This window comes from Aotus nancymaae, unplaced genomic scaffold (genome assembly GCF_030222135.1).
Source record: "Aotus nancymaae isolate 86718 unplaced genomic scaffold, 86718_ANA_hifiasm-v0.15.2.pri h1tg000016l, whole genome shotgun sequence".
NCBI classification, from domain to species: domain Eukaryota; kingdom Metazoa; phylum Chordata; class Mammalia; order Primates; family Aotidae; genus Aotus; species Aotus nancymaae.
In genome coordinates this window covers 3,835,229-3,849,561 of record NW_026988428.1, presented here as the reverse complement: position 1 = coordinate 3,849,561, position 14,333 = coordinate 3,835,229, and the positions used below count along the sequence as shown (strand labels likewise).

Sequence of the window (14,333 nt, the reverse complement as noted above, 5' to 3'; positions counted from 1 at the left end):
TCAGACTACATAGTTAAAGAGTAAAGAGAAATCAAACTACATAGTAAAGAGTAAAGAGAGGACGGATGTGGGTGGAGAGAGAAGTGACTAGTGCTAGAGTTGAGAAAAGTTTCTGGGGTCAGTGCTGAGTTGGGAGTTTTGGCCATTGAGACTCCTCTGGAGCAACTTTTGCATTGAAGAAAGTACAAAGGGGTTTTTTTGGAAGTGTTTGAGTTACAAATTAAATTCTCTTTCATAGTTTTTAAGACAAATAAAGTTTTTCTTTAATTTCTTTTGCTTTGTTTAAAAATGTGATTAGCATTTGAGTCATATGATCTTCAGATACATCATGGTTCCACATTATTGATGAAGAAACTAATAATTTCTAAAAGTGTGCATGTACATGCTTTGCCATTACTGGGTACATATATGCACATGCACATAGATGATATTTCTCCTGATATAATTGTGTGTTTATTGGCCACTTGAATTTCTGGTGAATTTGTTAATAACTTTTGCCCATTCTTTTTATTTACCTGTTAAAGTTGAGTTTTATAATTTTTGTTATAGACTAGCAAATGAATATTACAGGATTAAAATAGTCTTATACATATTCTACCATTGAAATAAACACTAATAAAACTTTTTTATAACATTGTACTGCTTTGCAAAATTTTTTTATATTCAGTTGATCCTCTCAAAGCAATTTTATGAGTTTATCAGGACATGATCCCCATTTTATAGATGCAGAAACAAATTTAATTGCATTTGAGACTTGTCTGAGATCACAAAGGTATTAAGTGGTATAGGCAGAACTGGATTATAGCTCTCCAAACCTACCCCAGGGTTTGTTATACTATACCTGGCTCCCTTATTACATGACTCTGTACTATAGGATTATCTCTTCATATTTGCTGCTAAAGTATGAATGAAACTAAGAGAATGTAAAAGAAAAATTTAAATGAGTACTCCTACCTTTAGCCTCACTCATATTTAGCTTTTTAAGATTGTTAGTCTCTGAACTCTTTGGAGAATGAATAGGAAGACTAAATTGATATGGCTTCTTTTTCACTATTTTTAAAATATGATTTTCTGATTTTGTTATAGATGCTGTAGTTAACAAGGGAGGTGATGAATCCATAGGCAAAAAAGATGGTAAGAATTACTTAGGAGTCTTTTCGTGAAAATGAAAAGTGATACGGTGTTATCTATGCGGTGTAACAAATCTTTCCAACACTTTGAGGCTTAAAAAAGTAAACATTTATCATCTCATAATTTCTGTGGGTCAAGAACTGAGCATAACTTGATTGAGTACCTTTGCCTTCAAGTCTCTCTTCATGCTTCAATCAGGATGTCAACCAGAGCTGCATTCAATTTAAGGCTCATCTGGGCAAGGAACTGTTTCCAAGCTCATGCCCTTGGCTGTTGGCTGGAGATATCGGTTCCATGCCAATGAGCTTCTTTATACATGGGGTAGCTGACAGCATGGCAGCTGGTTTCCCTCAGAGCTGGTGAGCAAGATAATCTGAGAGGGCATCCAAAATGGATTCAAAGGGAGGAGATTACCCAAGGATGGGGATGCCAAAGGCAGGGGTCATTAGAAGCCATCTCAGAGATGGCCCTCCAAGACACGTACCACAGATATATACCAAATTAACAATTTTCAGTTATCAAAAATTAATACTGACTTAAAACATTGTGTTTTGCTGTTTTCAAAGTATTTTTACAAATAATACCTTTCAAGCCTTACCACTCTGGGATGGGTATCATCATTCACATTTGCAGATCAGGAAATAGTCACAGAAAATTTAAGACTTTTGCCTAAGAATACATATCAGTTATAAGGTGTATCCGAGAAACAAACCAGTCTTTAGAATGTAGATCCATATCTTCTCCCGTGTTAATCTGTCTATCATATTAAGTGCTTTTCTTCAGTGTCCAAGATTGGAGGGCATCATGTGCAGTTTTTTTCCTCTTCATTTCCAGGCTTTGACTTTCTACCACAGTTGAATTCAGTGTTTCCTCCAAGAAAAAATCCAGTAACTTCAAGTACTTCGGTATTGCATTCAAGTCCTCTTAATGTCTTTATGGAATCTCCAGGGAAAGAGGAAAATGAAAATCATGATCTGACAGCTGAGTCTAAGAAAATATTTATGGGAAAACAGGAATCTAAAGACTCCTTCAAACAGGTATTTGCCTAAAAGTGATGCTGAACTCACTGTATGTGTTTATCACTAGAAGGCGGGCGCTGCCAGTGTATGTATCCTACTTATTAACGGTGCTATGCACTGATTAATAAATCTTGATGTCAGTTTTGAATAACTACAGAATACTTTGAAATCTCGCTTTGGATATGTTGAAAGTTACAGCAGATGGAAAGTTACACTATTTTTCTAAGATAAGATACTTGATATATCTATCTGTACAAGAACACTTTTATCCCTAAATCCTTTTAAAGTGTATTTCCATTGCATCACACAAAATCAAGTTGGTGGTTAAGTCATTAGTGCAAACTGATTATGTTAAGAATGGAATTTATTATTGTTACAGTGTATAATATAGAATTTAATTTCTCATGTAAGGGTTCAAAATGATCAAAAATTACCAGGAATGCCAAGCCAGTTAGGTGTATAATATGTCTGTATTTTCATATTTCTTATTTAGAATGATACTGAAAAGATACCATACAAGAAGTACAAAAACATCTTTTATTTTACAAATATTATTGACTAGTTACCACATGCATGTGTGTGGTTGTTTTTTGTTTTTGTTTTTTGCCAGTTATCTCTATTTTAAATGGTATTCAACAGCAGGTGCTTAGTACATGAATGTTTCCTCATTATGTTATTGCTGAGATGGTTTTTGATTAGTAAAAGTTACTTTATTTTGCCTCTAGTTCTCATCTGTTTTTTCTTCTTCTATATCCCTTCTTATTTTCCTTCATTTCCTTGAACCTACATACTGGGGAAAAGGGAAAAGTAGGCAAAAATTATATGGGTAATATGAGTAAAACAAAAAATTGTATATTAAAGTCACTGTTTATTTTAAATATAAAGTTAGCAAAGTTGATCACGTCTGGTGCTGAAAGTGGAAATTTAAATACCTCTCCATCATCTAACCAAACAAGAAATTCTGAGAAATTTGAAAAACCAGAGAATGAAACTGAAGCCCAGTTGATATGTGAACCCCCAATCAATGGGTCCTCAACTCCAAGTAAGTACATGAAACTTCTTGATGTTTTAAAGTGTTTAATGGAAAAATTATCCCAATTATTTAACTTGTAAAGGAGAAATAGAGTAATTGTTGACTAAAAATGTTCAAAGAGTTTAAAGTTTATGGAGACGTCTATAGTGTGAGTCTTACTAGAAGACAATGAAATGGATATGAATGGTTAAATTCAGATACATTAGTTTGATCTTCTTTTGGTGTGAATTAGAGTTTCAGTGTACTATGTGTCTTTAATATGGTAGAGATAGAATTATTATGTTGGACCCTTTGAAAAGGGATGGTTAACTACCTGAAAATGTCTTTTTCTCATCATATTAAAGTCTTATTCTTAGAATTTGTGCTACAGACTCATAAAAACTTGATCACATTTAAAGGAATATTTGGTTTAACTGTAAGAGTTATCTACACAAGGCAACTCTTTGTTTAGAATCAACTCTTATATAAATATCTATATTTTACTTGAAGGTTTCTGTGGATATATATTGCATTAGCTTAAACTCTAAGGCTTTTCCTGGAGCAGCACTTTACTCCCATTTTCCTTCTGTTTGTTTTTAATAGTCTTGGTTTATCTAGTTTGTGGTGCAGGCTTGTCACATTCATCTTTTATAAGAGGAAGTGGTTCATAGATTCTTCAAGATTAATCCCTCTGTCATGTGGTATTACATTAGACAGCTGGCAGTTTATATATATAGATAAATGACTATTAGAAATAATGTTACAGAAATTTCTAAGGTTTGTATTCCAGACAGTGAATTTTTCCAAGTGTCACAGGAGCTCTTCTTTGCCAGTTTTTCAAGTTTTCATATGCCAGATTTTATTTAGAAATGTCTGCTGTCTCTCAATCCAAGTTGACTATTAATATTTTCTTCATTCTTTATTTTAGATCCAAAGATAGCATCTTCTGTCACTGCTGGAGTTGCCAGTTCACTCTCAGAAAAAATAGCCGATACCATTGGAAATAACCGGCAAAATGCACCATTGACTTCCATTCAAATTCGGTTTATTCAGAACATGATACAGGAAACGTTGGATGACTTTAGGTAGTAATTGAGAAACTACTCCTTCTATCTAGACCTTACTTTTTTTTTTTCCTAGATGTAAAATCAGAGCTATAGATAATGTTGTTGGTTACTATTGTTTAGGTTCTGGTAACCGTAAAACCACAGAAAACATGATGAGTTTTGTTGATCTTTTCATACTGCATTTATTGATTATGAGCTGGGAAAAGGCACATTTACCTAGGGCAGTCTAGCAGGCAGACTACCATTGTGAACTTATTTTATTATTAAAATGTGGACAAGTTCTGGTAAGCTCAAATTGGGTTCTTACCTGCAATATGTTCAGAGATCAGCTATTAGGTGTACTATGTGCAATAATGTAGTAGAAAAAGATATTTTAAAGAGCAATTCTGAGTATTTTCAAATAAAATGCAACACTTAATCTAAACAAAATACTTTCTCAGACTTACCCTTGTCTTTCTTATCCTTTGAATTGTGAACGTTGTAAAAATGTGTTCAATAATGCTACTTTATCATCTCCATATTTTTGGAAGCTATCTTCAATTACTAAAATCATTGGTGCCTTTTTTTCCTTTCTAACCTATAGTTAATGTTCTAGCTGAGATTTGGATTACCATAAGCAAGAATGTCGGAGAAGATGTGCAGTTTTTGTTGGTGCATGTTTCCTTTTAATGTTTAAAAATATTTTTAAAATATATTTTTAAATGTTGAAAAATACTTTTTAAAGAAAAATTATAATTTTGGCATTTACCCTGCCTAGTATATGTACCAGATAATAAGGATACAGAAATGAATGATCTGCCTACAATGGCCTTATGATTTAGTTGGGCTAGGTGCAGTGTGTTCTGCTGCGTGTTTCTCTTAATGTGAATTAATTCATTTGAGATCAGTAAAATCGGACAATGTTGACAATATGATGAGGAAATTTTGTTTGTTCATGTAACAGCAGCCAAATAAGGTACATGTGAACACAGCTGAATGCACAAACCCCATTAGCATCCATCTCTTTATTCACTTCCTCTTGGCTCAGCTGTGTGCCCTGTGTTAGAAGTGCTTATTTTGTGATTATTTCCCATCTTTGGGCATTTTGCCCTTGCCTCTATAACTTGATAGCCCCAGTCCTTCTATCTTCTATCCCCTTCCATTAAGTGGCCATCACTTCTTCACAGTAAGGGTATTATTCAATATTTATCTATTAGACATTTACTATGTCTTTTTAACTATGATAGTGTTTTTATTAGGATTTGTTTTTGTTGTGCTTTGGTTACAAAGCTGCATAGGTTTTTGAGTGGTTTGCCCTAATCCTTTTTCCCTAAGTTCTGTTACCTTTAATACACAGTGTTAAAGTATATATATTTTTTTCAGGAATGCATAAATATTTATGGCATAATAGCAGAACTGTCTAGATACAGCTGACTATAATACAATGTGATCAAAGTGATGTTGAAGTCACAGAAAGGGAGCAGTTCTTCTGCGGGGGCAGATTAGAAAGGTGCCACTGAAGAGATTTTATTTTATACTGAAGTGTATGGGAACACCTTGAGCAGAGACATGATCATACGTTCTAGGAATGTTTGCAGAGAGAAGGCACCGTGGTAAGAGATGAGGCCTGGGGGACAGTTGTGAAGGTCTTAATACACAGGTAATGGAGAGCCTTCAGAGTTTTTAAACACAGGAGTAATGGTGCTGTCTGTTTATTATCCATTTATTCAACAAGCATTTGGGTGTCAGTTCACCACTGGCTTCAGATGATTTGAGAACAGTGGGCTCAGGGCCTTTCCTTTAGCAGGCCTGGGGATCTGGGTACTGGAACAACTCTGAAATAGCTGTGCATTACTGCCCAGCTGCCAGCTGCCAGCTTTAGGGGTGGCTGGAGGTTTTTTTCACTCTCATCTGTTCCTGGCTTTCTGTTCAAGAGAAGTGTGTCTGCCCCCTTTCCAGCCCTGGAGAGTTGCTGCAGCATGTGTGGTGAAGGCCTACAGTGCCTCTTGGTTCTGCCGCCCTGCCCTGTATGTCTGCACCTGGGGGTGGTGGGTAGGGACTTCTCTCAGCTCTTCTGCCCCTTGACCATAGGCAGCCTTTGCCTGGGACTCAGTGAGGACCCAGAGTGGCTCAGAGGATTTCTGTAAATTCACTTGTTCTGCCATCAGCCCAGGTGTTCATCAGATTAGGTGTTTAGCTACACCTATCATTGACAGGACAGAGAAGGTATTAAGGGCCTCTTTCTCACCATCCTCCCTGAGCAGCATGGGGTGGCTGCCATCTTCTCTGAGAGTGCCTTAGAGGGGTTACTCTCAGTTCTCCTCCCCTGCCCTAGGGCTTCACCAGGCTCTGTGCATCTGTTTCTTAGGGTGTCTTCCCTCAGCCCTCCTATTATACTATCCCTACTTTTTTTTTACATGAGTGCTGAATGAAGGCATGTGGGAAAAAGTTGGTGAGTAAATTCAGACTTTCTTTGTGGCTGAGACCCCTTGGAATTCTAAACTATCAAGCCAGTGTTTACTTGGCCTTTAAAAATCTTGTTAAAATTTCAGTTAGTTCTTTTTACTCTGTCAAGGGCATGAAGATGATGAAAACCAGTCATGGGTCTCTTTTCTCCTAGGAGGAACTCCTCATTTTCTGGATTTTAGTTCATGTAGATTTCTTTCCCTTTTAAGCTCTCAGTTGAATTTAAAATATTATGATTTTATACGTTATCAGGTTTGTTTTCGTTGTTAGAGTTTAGAACTTATACTTTTGCACCAACCTAATACATCCTAAGTGGAAATCTGTGTGTCTGTTTCTGTTGTCTGTTAAGAAGATGTAAGTTTCTTTTGGTAAGCAGATCCCTTTGATCCTGTAGTTACTAGATTTCAGATTTTCTTAGCACTAGTTTGTTTCCGATTTGCCTTTTTTCCTTGTGTAGTCTTTGCTCTTCTAGGACATGAGCTGAATATCTGGAGTATTCTTTTTAATCTTAGTGGGTCCTCAACTTCAACTTCTATTTTGCCAGCATCACAACACTTCCAGAATACTTTCTATGCTCTTGAGTTGCTTGTTTTATGGTTGGTTTTTGCCATCTAACCCAGGGCGAGCATTGCTTAGAAATCAATAGACGTCTCGAGGGGAAATTGCAGTTTCAGGCTTACTTTTCTGCAGGCCTCCCCTCTTCAAGCTCTTGACTCTTACGGCCTTGGCTAATTTGGTAGTCCCAAACTCTTAATACTCCCTACCTAGTGAGACAATGTTAACCTCCAGACCACTGCTTCAGCTCAGTTTCTTCTCCACACTGTGGAATCAGCACATACTCTAGAAGGAAAAACAGAGATAAATGTAGGGCTTACCTAGTAGTCTTTCCTTCTTTGCAAGACCGTGGCTCTTCAAGTCCTGGCTACCTTGGTGGTTCCCTGATACAGTGTTTTTGTTTTTAATGCAGTTTTTACTATCACTGAAAGTAGAAGAGGAAATTTTTAAGAATACCCTTGTAGTTACAACAGAAAAACAATAAGATACCTGGGAATAAATCAACCAAAGTAGTGAAGATTTTTGTAGAAAAACATTTTTAAAATTTTTGTTCAAAAGCATTAACATTTAAATAAATGGAGAGATTTTATAAAGATATCAGTTCACCTAAATAGTTCGGTAGATTGAACACAATTCCAGTTAAAATCCCAGCTGGGATTTGGAAGAAGATGATGAGGTGATTCCAAAATATGTATGGAAGAAAAAAAATCTAGGAATAACCAAGACACTCCAGAGAAGAATAAGGTTGAAGGGGACTTGTCAGATGAATGTGCTTAATCATTAAAGTATAATTAAGATATATAGCATGGCACAGGGAGAACATACTGGCCAAAGGAATCATATAAGCTGGAAAGAAACCTATGCATATATGGAAATGATAGAGAGGTAGCATTGCAGATTTGTGTGCAAAATATGAAATAATAAATTGTGTTGTGACATTGGATTTTTTGTATAAAGTTGACATAAAAGTTTATAACTTCATGGCAGGAAATCATTTAAAGTAAAATAATGCACTCCCTATCAAAATACATTGGTAAAATTAACTGCATGATTAGGTTAGGATATTTGAGCACATTAATAAGAACTGTTCATCACAGAATATCACAGAGTGAAGGGATAAGAAGATATCTGCAGTTCTCATATAAATAACAAAGGATCACATTATGTAAAGAATGCTTATAAATGAATAAGAAAAGCATTTCAAGGAAGAGGAATGGTATATAAACACAAGAAATATATTCAACCTCATAATCAGAGAACTAAAAATGCAATGAGATACCATTTCCCATTCAATGGGAAAATATGAGAAATCTGGTAATACTAAGTCTTGATAATGGTATAGAGCAAGAACTCTGTTATACTGGTGATGAACATGTCCATTGATACTACCTTTGGAAAACAATTTGCATGATTTTGTAAAATGGAATGTACTCTTGAGTGTATGTCATCGATGGACATTGGCCCATGTGAGTTGGGAGATAATACATGATTGATTATGACATTGTAATAATAAAAACTTGAAAACAGTCAAAATATTAACAGGCATATGGATACACCAATACAAACCAGTGAATTACAGATATATGGAACATGAATCTTCAAAACAATATTGAATTCTTCCTTAAAAATAAGCTATATGTTACCCTTTTTTGTAAAGCTTAAATGCTCAAAAACAATGAAAACATTGACTACAGATTATATGTTATACAAGGATATTAAAAAAGAACATTTTCTTGTCTGACAAAATTCAGGAGGATAATGACTTCTTTCTTGGGCTTTCCCCCAAGAATTAAGTGATAGAATCAGACAGGAACACACAGGAAGCTTCTATGATTTGGTAACACTCTAGTTCGTAAGTTGTGTGGTGGGTGACTGAGTGTTCTTTTATCATTATATTTCATAATTTTTATGTGTTCTTTTGTAGGAATGAATTAATTGCATTTTATTGAGTAAGCCATGCTATAACCACCCAAATTGCCACTTTCTACTGAAAGTATATTTTTTCAATAGCTAAACTGATAATAAAATGCTCTTTCTAACCTAGTGAATTTTCCATATTTCGTTGTAATATAAGTTCGCGTCTTAATGACAATTTCTATATAAAGGAATATAGTATGGGGGAATTCAGTAGATAGCCTGAGTTTACATCCTACCTTCATCATTTACTGGTTGTGTGATTTTGGACCTGTTATAACTGCTCTGTGGCTCAGTTATTTTTTTGGCAAAATGGAGGTAATAATTGCACCTACTTGTGAAGATGTTTGAAATGAGTTCTCACATTTAAAGTAAAACAGTACCTAGCACATAGTAAATAAATGCTCAGTGCGTTGGTATTTTTATATTATAATAATTATTAACATTCAGTAATTTGGCAAATGAAAAAGTTTTTTGAGTTTCTTGAATGATTTAGAATTGGTTAAATTATTGTAATTCTAAAAAGTATTTTACATTCTTCCTAGAGAAGCATGCCATAGGGACATTGTGAATTTGCAAGTGGAGATGATTAAACAGTTTCATATGCAACTGGTATGTATGACAAATTTTACTTTAAATGAAAGTAGAGTTGTGTGCATTTTTAAAAATCCATTAAAGGTGATCTATTTTAGTTGTTTAATTTCTAAAATAAATAAATAGGATGTTTTAGACATTAAATAAGTAAAATAGATTTTAACTGGTCACCTCCTTTTGACCTATGAGATAGTTAAAGCTTCTTTTTTTCCATGGCTTTCTTCCTGATAAGTAAGCAAAAAACATCTTAAATGTGCAAATATAAATTTTCCAAATATATTAATTTCACCAGTGATCTTCCATTTATATTAACAAAGTAATAGGAGTTAAGTACAAGAAATATCATTCACTTAGTTAATTGAACATGAGCGAAATGATAGCTGAAAGTATAAAACATAGCCTGCCAAATAAATGTGAAATATCAGTAATTTAAAAGGCATTTTCCCCTTTTTCTAGAATGAAATGCATTCTTTGCTGGAAAGATACTCAGTGAATGAAGGTTTAGTGGCTGAAATTGAAAGACTACGAGAAGAAAACAAAAGACTACGGGCCCACTTTTGAAATTTCAGTGAATACCTTAATGTTCTGTAATTTGGGAAGTTTCTGGGAACACAGAACTGCATAGAATCAATAGTGTTTTCATGGCCTCCAGGGAAAAGATTTTTTTTCAGGTAAAAGTAAAAGGATGATGGGATTTTACACCAACCACTGTTTTCACCTTAAAAATATGTATATTTTTATAATAAAAATTGTACAGTATGTTATCTACCCAATAGGAAAGTCAACAGGATCTTTATTTTTTGAAAGCTGTAGCCATCCACTAAGTGCCCTTTTTCATAAGAGAAGAAAATTGTTCATCAAAATTGGTTATGTTTGTGTTTCAGTCATCTTTTTTTAAACATATATTTTTGATTGACAGATGGCCTTTCATATTTTTTGGGCTAGTTGAGATTTAAAGTGTTTGATATGCCTTCTATTTTTATGGAGAAAGTAATTTTAAAATGGCAGTTCTTGTTTCTAAGCCATTACTAATAAAGCATAGGGTTGGCTAATAATTATTTTGTTAACTTGATGAAGTCAAGTATGACTATTATTTATTGTACATTTAATAAGACAATTTTTGGAATTTTGAATTGCACAAATTACATGATATCTTTTGCATTTATGTTACTCTATTGTACTTCTGACAAATCTTTACTCCTGGGTGGTATTTTTTTAGATATCTTTACCTATGAAAAATGTTTAAGGGTTCATAGGACTTGACAAGAGCTATCTATCTGCTGATTATCTCATTAGCATGAAACATTGTACTGTAAAATTTCAATCAACATGACAACTTATAATGAGTAGAGATTCCATATTAGATACTAAATATTACAGTACTATTGCTTTATCTAATTCTTTGTGTACTGTGTATAATATTTTTATATTATTGGCCTTACTATACAATTATTCAGAAAGGTTGACAAAATAATGTATACCTCTTTGGCAGTAGTTAGATGTATACATCTACCTACTGTAATCTACAATTTTAGGTTAAATGTAAGCTTGGGAGGACTACTGACTTGTTCACCTTCTTGTTGTCTCTTGTCCCAAAGATTTAAACTATATACCTTTGTATAGTTCTCCTGCCCCATTTTGACTTCTGCGATGAAAGTATTTACCAAAATTAAAAAAACAACAACTCTAGCTTAGCTTACTAACTTTATGGGTTTCTGAAGTGATAGAAGTTTTTAAGGATATATTTAATAAGCATAAACTTACTAATTACTTCTAAAAATAAAAATAGGATTATTACTTTTCCCCAGTGTGGTTTATAGAATACATTTGTACTGAAGCATATAGGGATGTTAATGTGATCTTTTCTGACAGATTATGAAAGCATTATGACTTGTAACAAGTTTCCTTGTATATTACTATCTAACAGGTTCAGAAGACATAAATATTAGTGTGTTTTGCCTACATAATGTATTTAAATCTATTAATATTTTCTTATTGCCTTTTTAAAAAATAAATGCACATAATGTGTTTTAAAAGAGGTGGGATAAAATAATTTTAGTAATTATGTGTATAGATGAAAAATTTTTGTCATGGAATTTAAAAGCTAAGTAAGTATAAAAAATAAAATTTTATATGCAAAAAATAGGAAACCTGAAATTGAAATTTTGTCGTTGGCCAAAATCATGAGAGATTTACTTTCCCACCTGAAATAAAAGAAAGAAAATATGTGAAATGGTTGTCAGATGTTGATCCTTGAGAGAAACAAATGACACCTAAGAAATTCAGTGAACCCCAAACACAAGAAGTAAGAAAACTATGCTAAGCCACATCATAATCAGATTCCTTAAAACGAGCAACAAGGAGAACTTCTTAAAAGCAGCTAGAGAGAAAAGACATAGAAAGACAGAGATAAGAATGTCAGACACTGGAGCAACATCTTTAATGTACTGAAAGAAAAGCCCAATTTAGAATTCTATAGCTAGCGAAATGGACCTAGAAAAGCTAAAAAAAGAGTTTATCACAAGCAGACTGGCACCATAGGAAATGATAAAGAATGCTTTTAAAAAGAAATTATACCAAATAGAAATCTGCAACTATAGAACACCAAAAGTGGTAAATATGTGAGTAAATATAAAAGCTATTTTTCTATTTTAAATCTCTTTAAAATTTCTATTTTAAATCTCTTTAAAACACTAGAATATTTAAAGCAAAATAATAATAATAGGGTACTGGGTGGTTAATATATATAAAGTGAAATATATGACAATACCAAGATTGGGATAATGGAAAAAAAATTATACTTCTCTAAGATTCTTATGCTGACTATGAAATGGTACAACATTCCCTGAAAGTAAATTGATAAGAATGTGTATTATAAGACCTAAAGCAACCACAAAAAGAAAAACAGTGAATAAATAACTAGAAAGCCAGTAAAAGGTGATAAAATGTGATTTAAAAAATCCAAAAGAAACAGGAACAAAGAGTCAATGGGACAGATAGAAAGTAAACACTAAAATGGTAGATTTAAATAGCTATATGGATAATTAAATGTAAATTTATGATCAGTTGAATCTTGCTTTTTTAAATCCATCTGTTTTGAATACAAGAAACCTGCTTTATACTGAACAGAATGCAAATGAAAACAGATGATGTCAAAATTTGTAGGAATCAGCTAGAGCAGTACTTACAGTGGAATTTATAGCATTAAATGTATAGATTAGAAAAGGAAAGATCTCAAGTCAGTGATGTCAGCTTCCACCTTTTTCTTTTTTCTTTTAAAGACACAGGGATTTCACTCTGTTGTCTAGGTTGAAGTGATCATATCATAGCTCACTTTAGCCTTGAGCTCCTGGGTTCAAGTGAATCCTTCCACCTCAGCCTCCCAAGTAGCTGGAACTATAGGCACATGACACTATGCTCAGTGCAGCATCCACCTTAAGATATTAGATAAATAACAGCAGATGAATCTCAAAATAAGAAAGAATAAAGAGATCAGCGCAAGAGAAAACAAAATCAGTTGAGGAAATCAATACAATTTAAAACTTTTTTAAAAAAAATTTTTGTAGAGGCAGCATCTCACTATGCTGTCCAGGCTAGTCTCGAACCTGGCCTCAAGTGATCCACCTCAACCTCCCAAAGTGCTGGTATTATAGGTATGAGCCACTCTGCTTCTCCTGTTTCCTTAACATCAACAAAAATGATAAACCTTTAGCCAGGCTAATGAGAAAAAGAGACAAAATTACCAATATCAGGGATGAGAAAAGTGACATAACCACAATTTCTGTAGACATTTTGATAAGATGCCAAACCTAAATAGTTACACTGGTGAATTCTTTCAAAGATTAAAAGAAGACAATATCCCAAATTTTGACAAGAGTTTCCAGGAAATAGGAGAGGATTTCCAACTCATTGTTTGAGACCAGCATTACCCTCATACCAAAATAAGGTAGCATCATGACAAAGAAGATTACAGAAGAATATTTGTCATAAAGACAGATGTAAACATTCTAAATGAGACTTTTTTGTTTGTTTGTTTGTTTTTTTGTTAGCAATTTGAATCCAGTGATGGGTAAAAGAGACCGAGTGAGGTTTATCTCAAGCATGCAAATTTGGGCTAACATTAAAAATCAACTGTAATTTGCCATATTAAACAGACTTAACAGGAAAATTACGTGATCACCTCAATAAATGCAGAAAGAGCATTTGATAAAACTCAGCATTCATTCTTGATAAAAACTCACCAAAGGAAGAATAAAAGAGAACTTCCTCAACCAGATAAAGGGCATCCAAAAGACCCCAGCAGCTAACATTAAACTTAATGCTGAAAAACTGAATGTTTTTTTTTTTCCTAAGATCAGAAGCAAAGCAAATGTATATGATGTTCTCTTCTATTAAACATTCTATTAGAGTTTCTAGCTGAGGCAATTAAGCAAGAAAAAGAAAGAAGCAACATCCAGATTACAAAAGAGTAAGTTTTTAAAAAGCCTCCACTCACAAGTGACGTATTTGACCATAGAAAATCCAATGGATGTCCCTATGAAGGATGTGAACTCCTCGTTTTTAATGGCTGCATAATATTCCATGGTGTATATGTGC

At 33.8% G+C, this 14,333-nt stretch overlaps 1 protein-coding gene across 1 annotated transcript in view; it reads left to right on the top strand.

The window, feature by feature from the left end:
• NEDD1 (NEDD1 gamma-tubulin ring complex targeting factor) overlaps nt 1-12,404 on the top strand; it is a 46,236-nt gene extending 33,832 nt beyond the window's left edge. The window contains exons 10-15 of the mRNA XM_012469298.2: nt 1,087-1,134; nt 1,966-2,168; nt 3,036-3,192; nt 4,091-4,247; nt 9,689-9,755; nt 10,194-12,404. Of these exons, the coding sequence (XP_012324721.2) occupies nt 1,087-1,134; nt 1,966-2,168; nt 3,036-3,192; nt 4,091-4,247; nt 9,689-9,755; nt 10,194-10,298 (737 nt within the window). The 3' untranslated portion in view covers nt 10,299-12,404. The remainder of the gene's footprint in view (nt 1-1,086; nt 1,135-1,965; nt 2,169-3,035; nt 3,193-4,090; nt 4,248-9,688; nt 9,756-10,193) is intronic.
• The last annotated feature ends 1,929 nt before the right edge of the window (nt 12,405-14,333 follow it).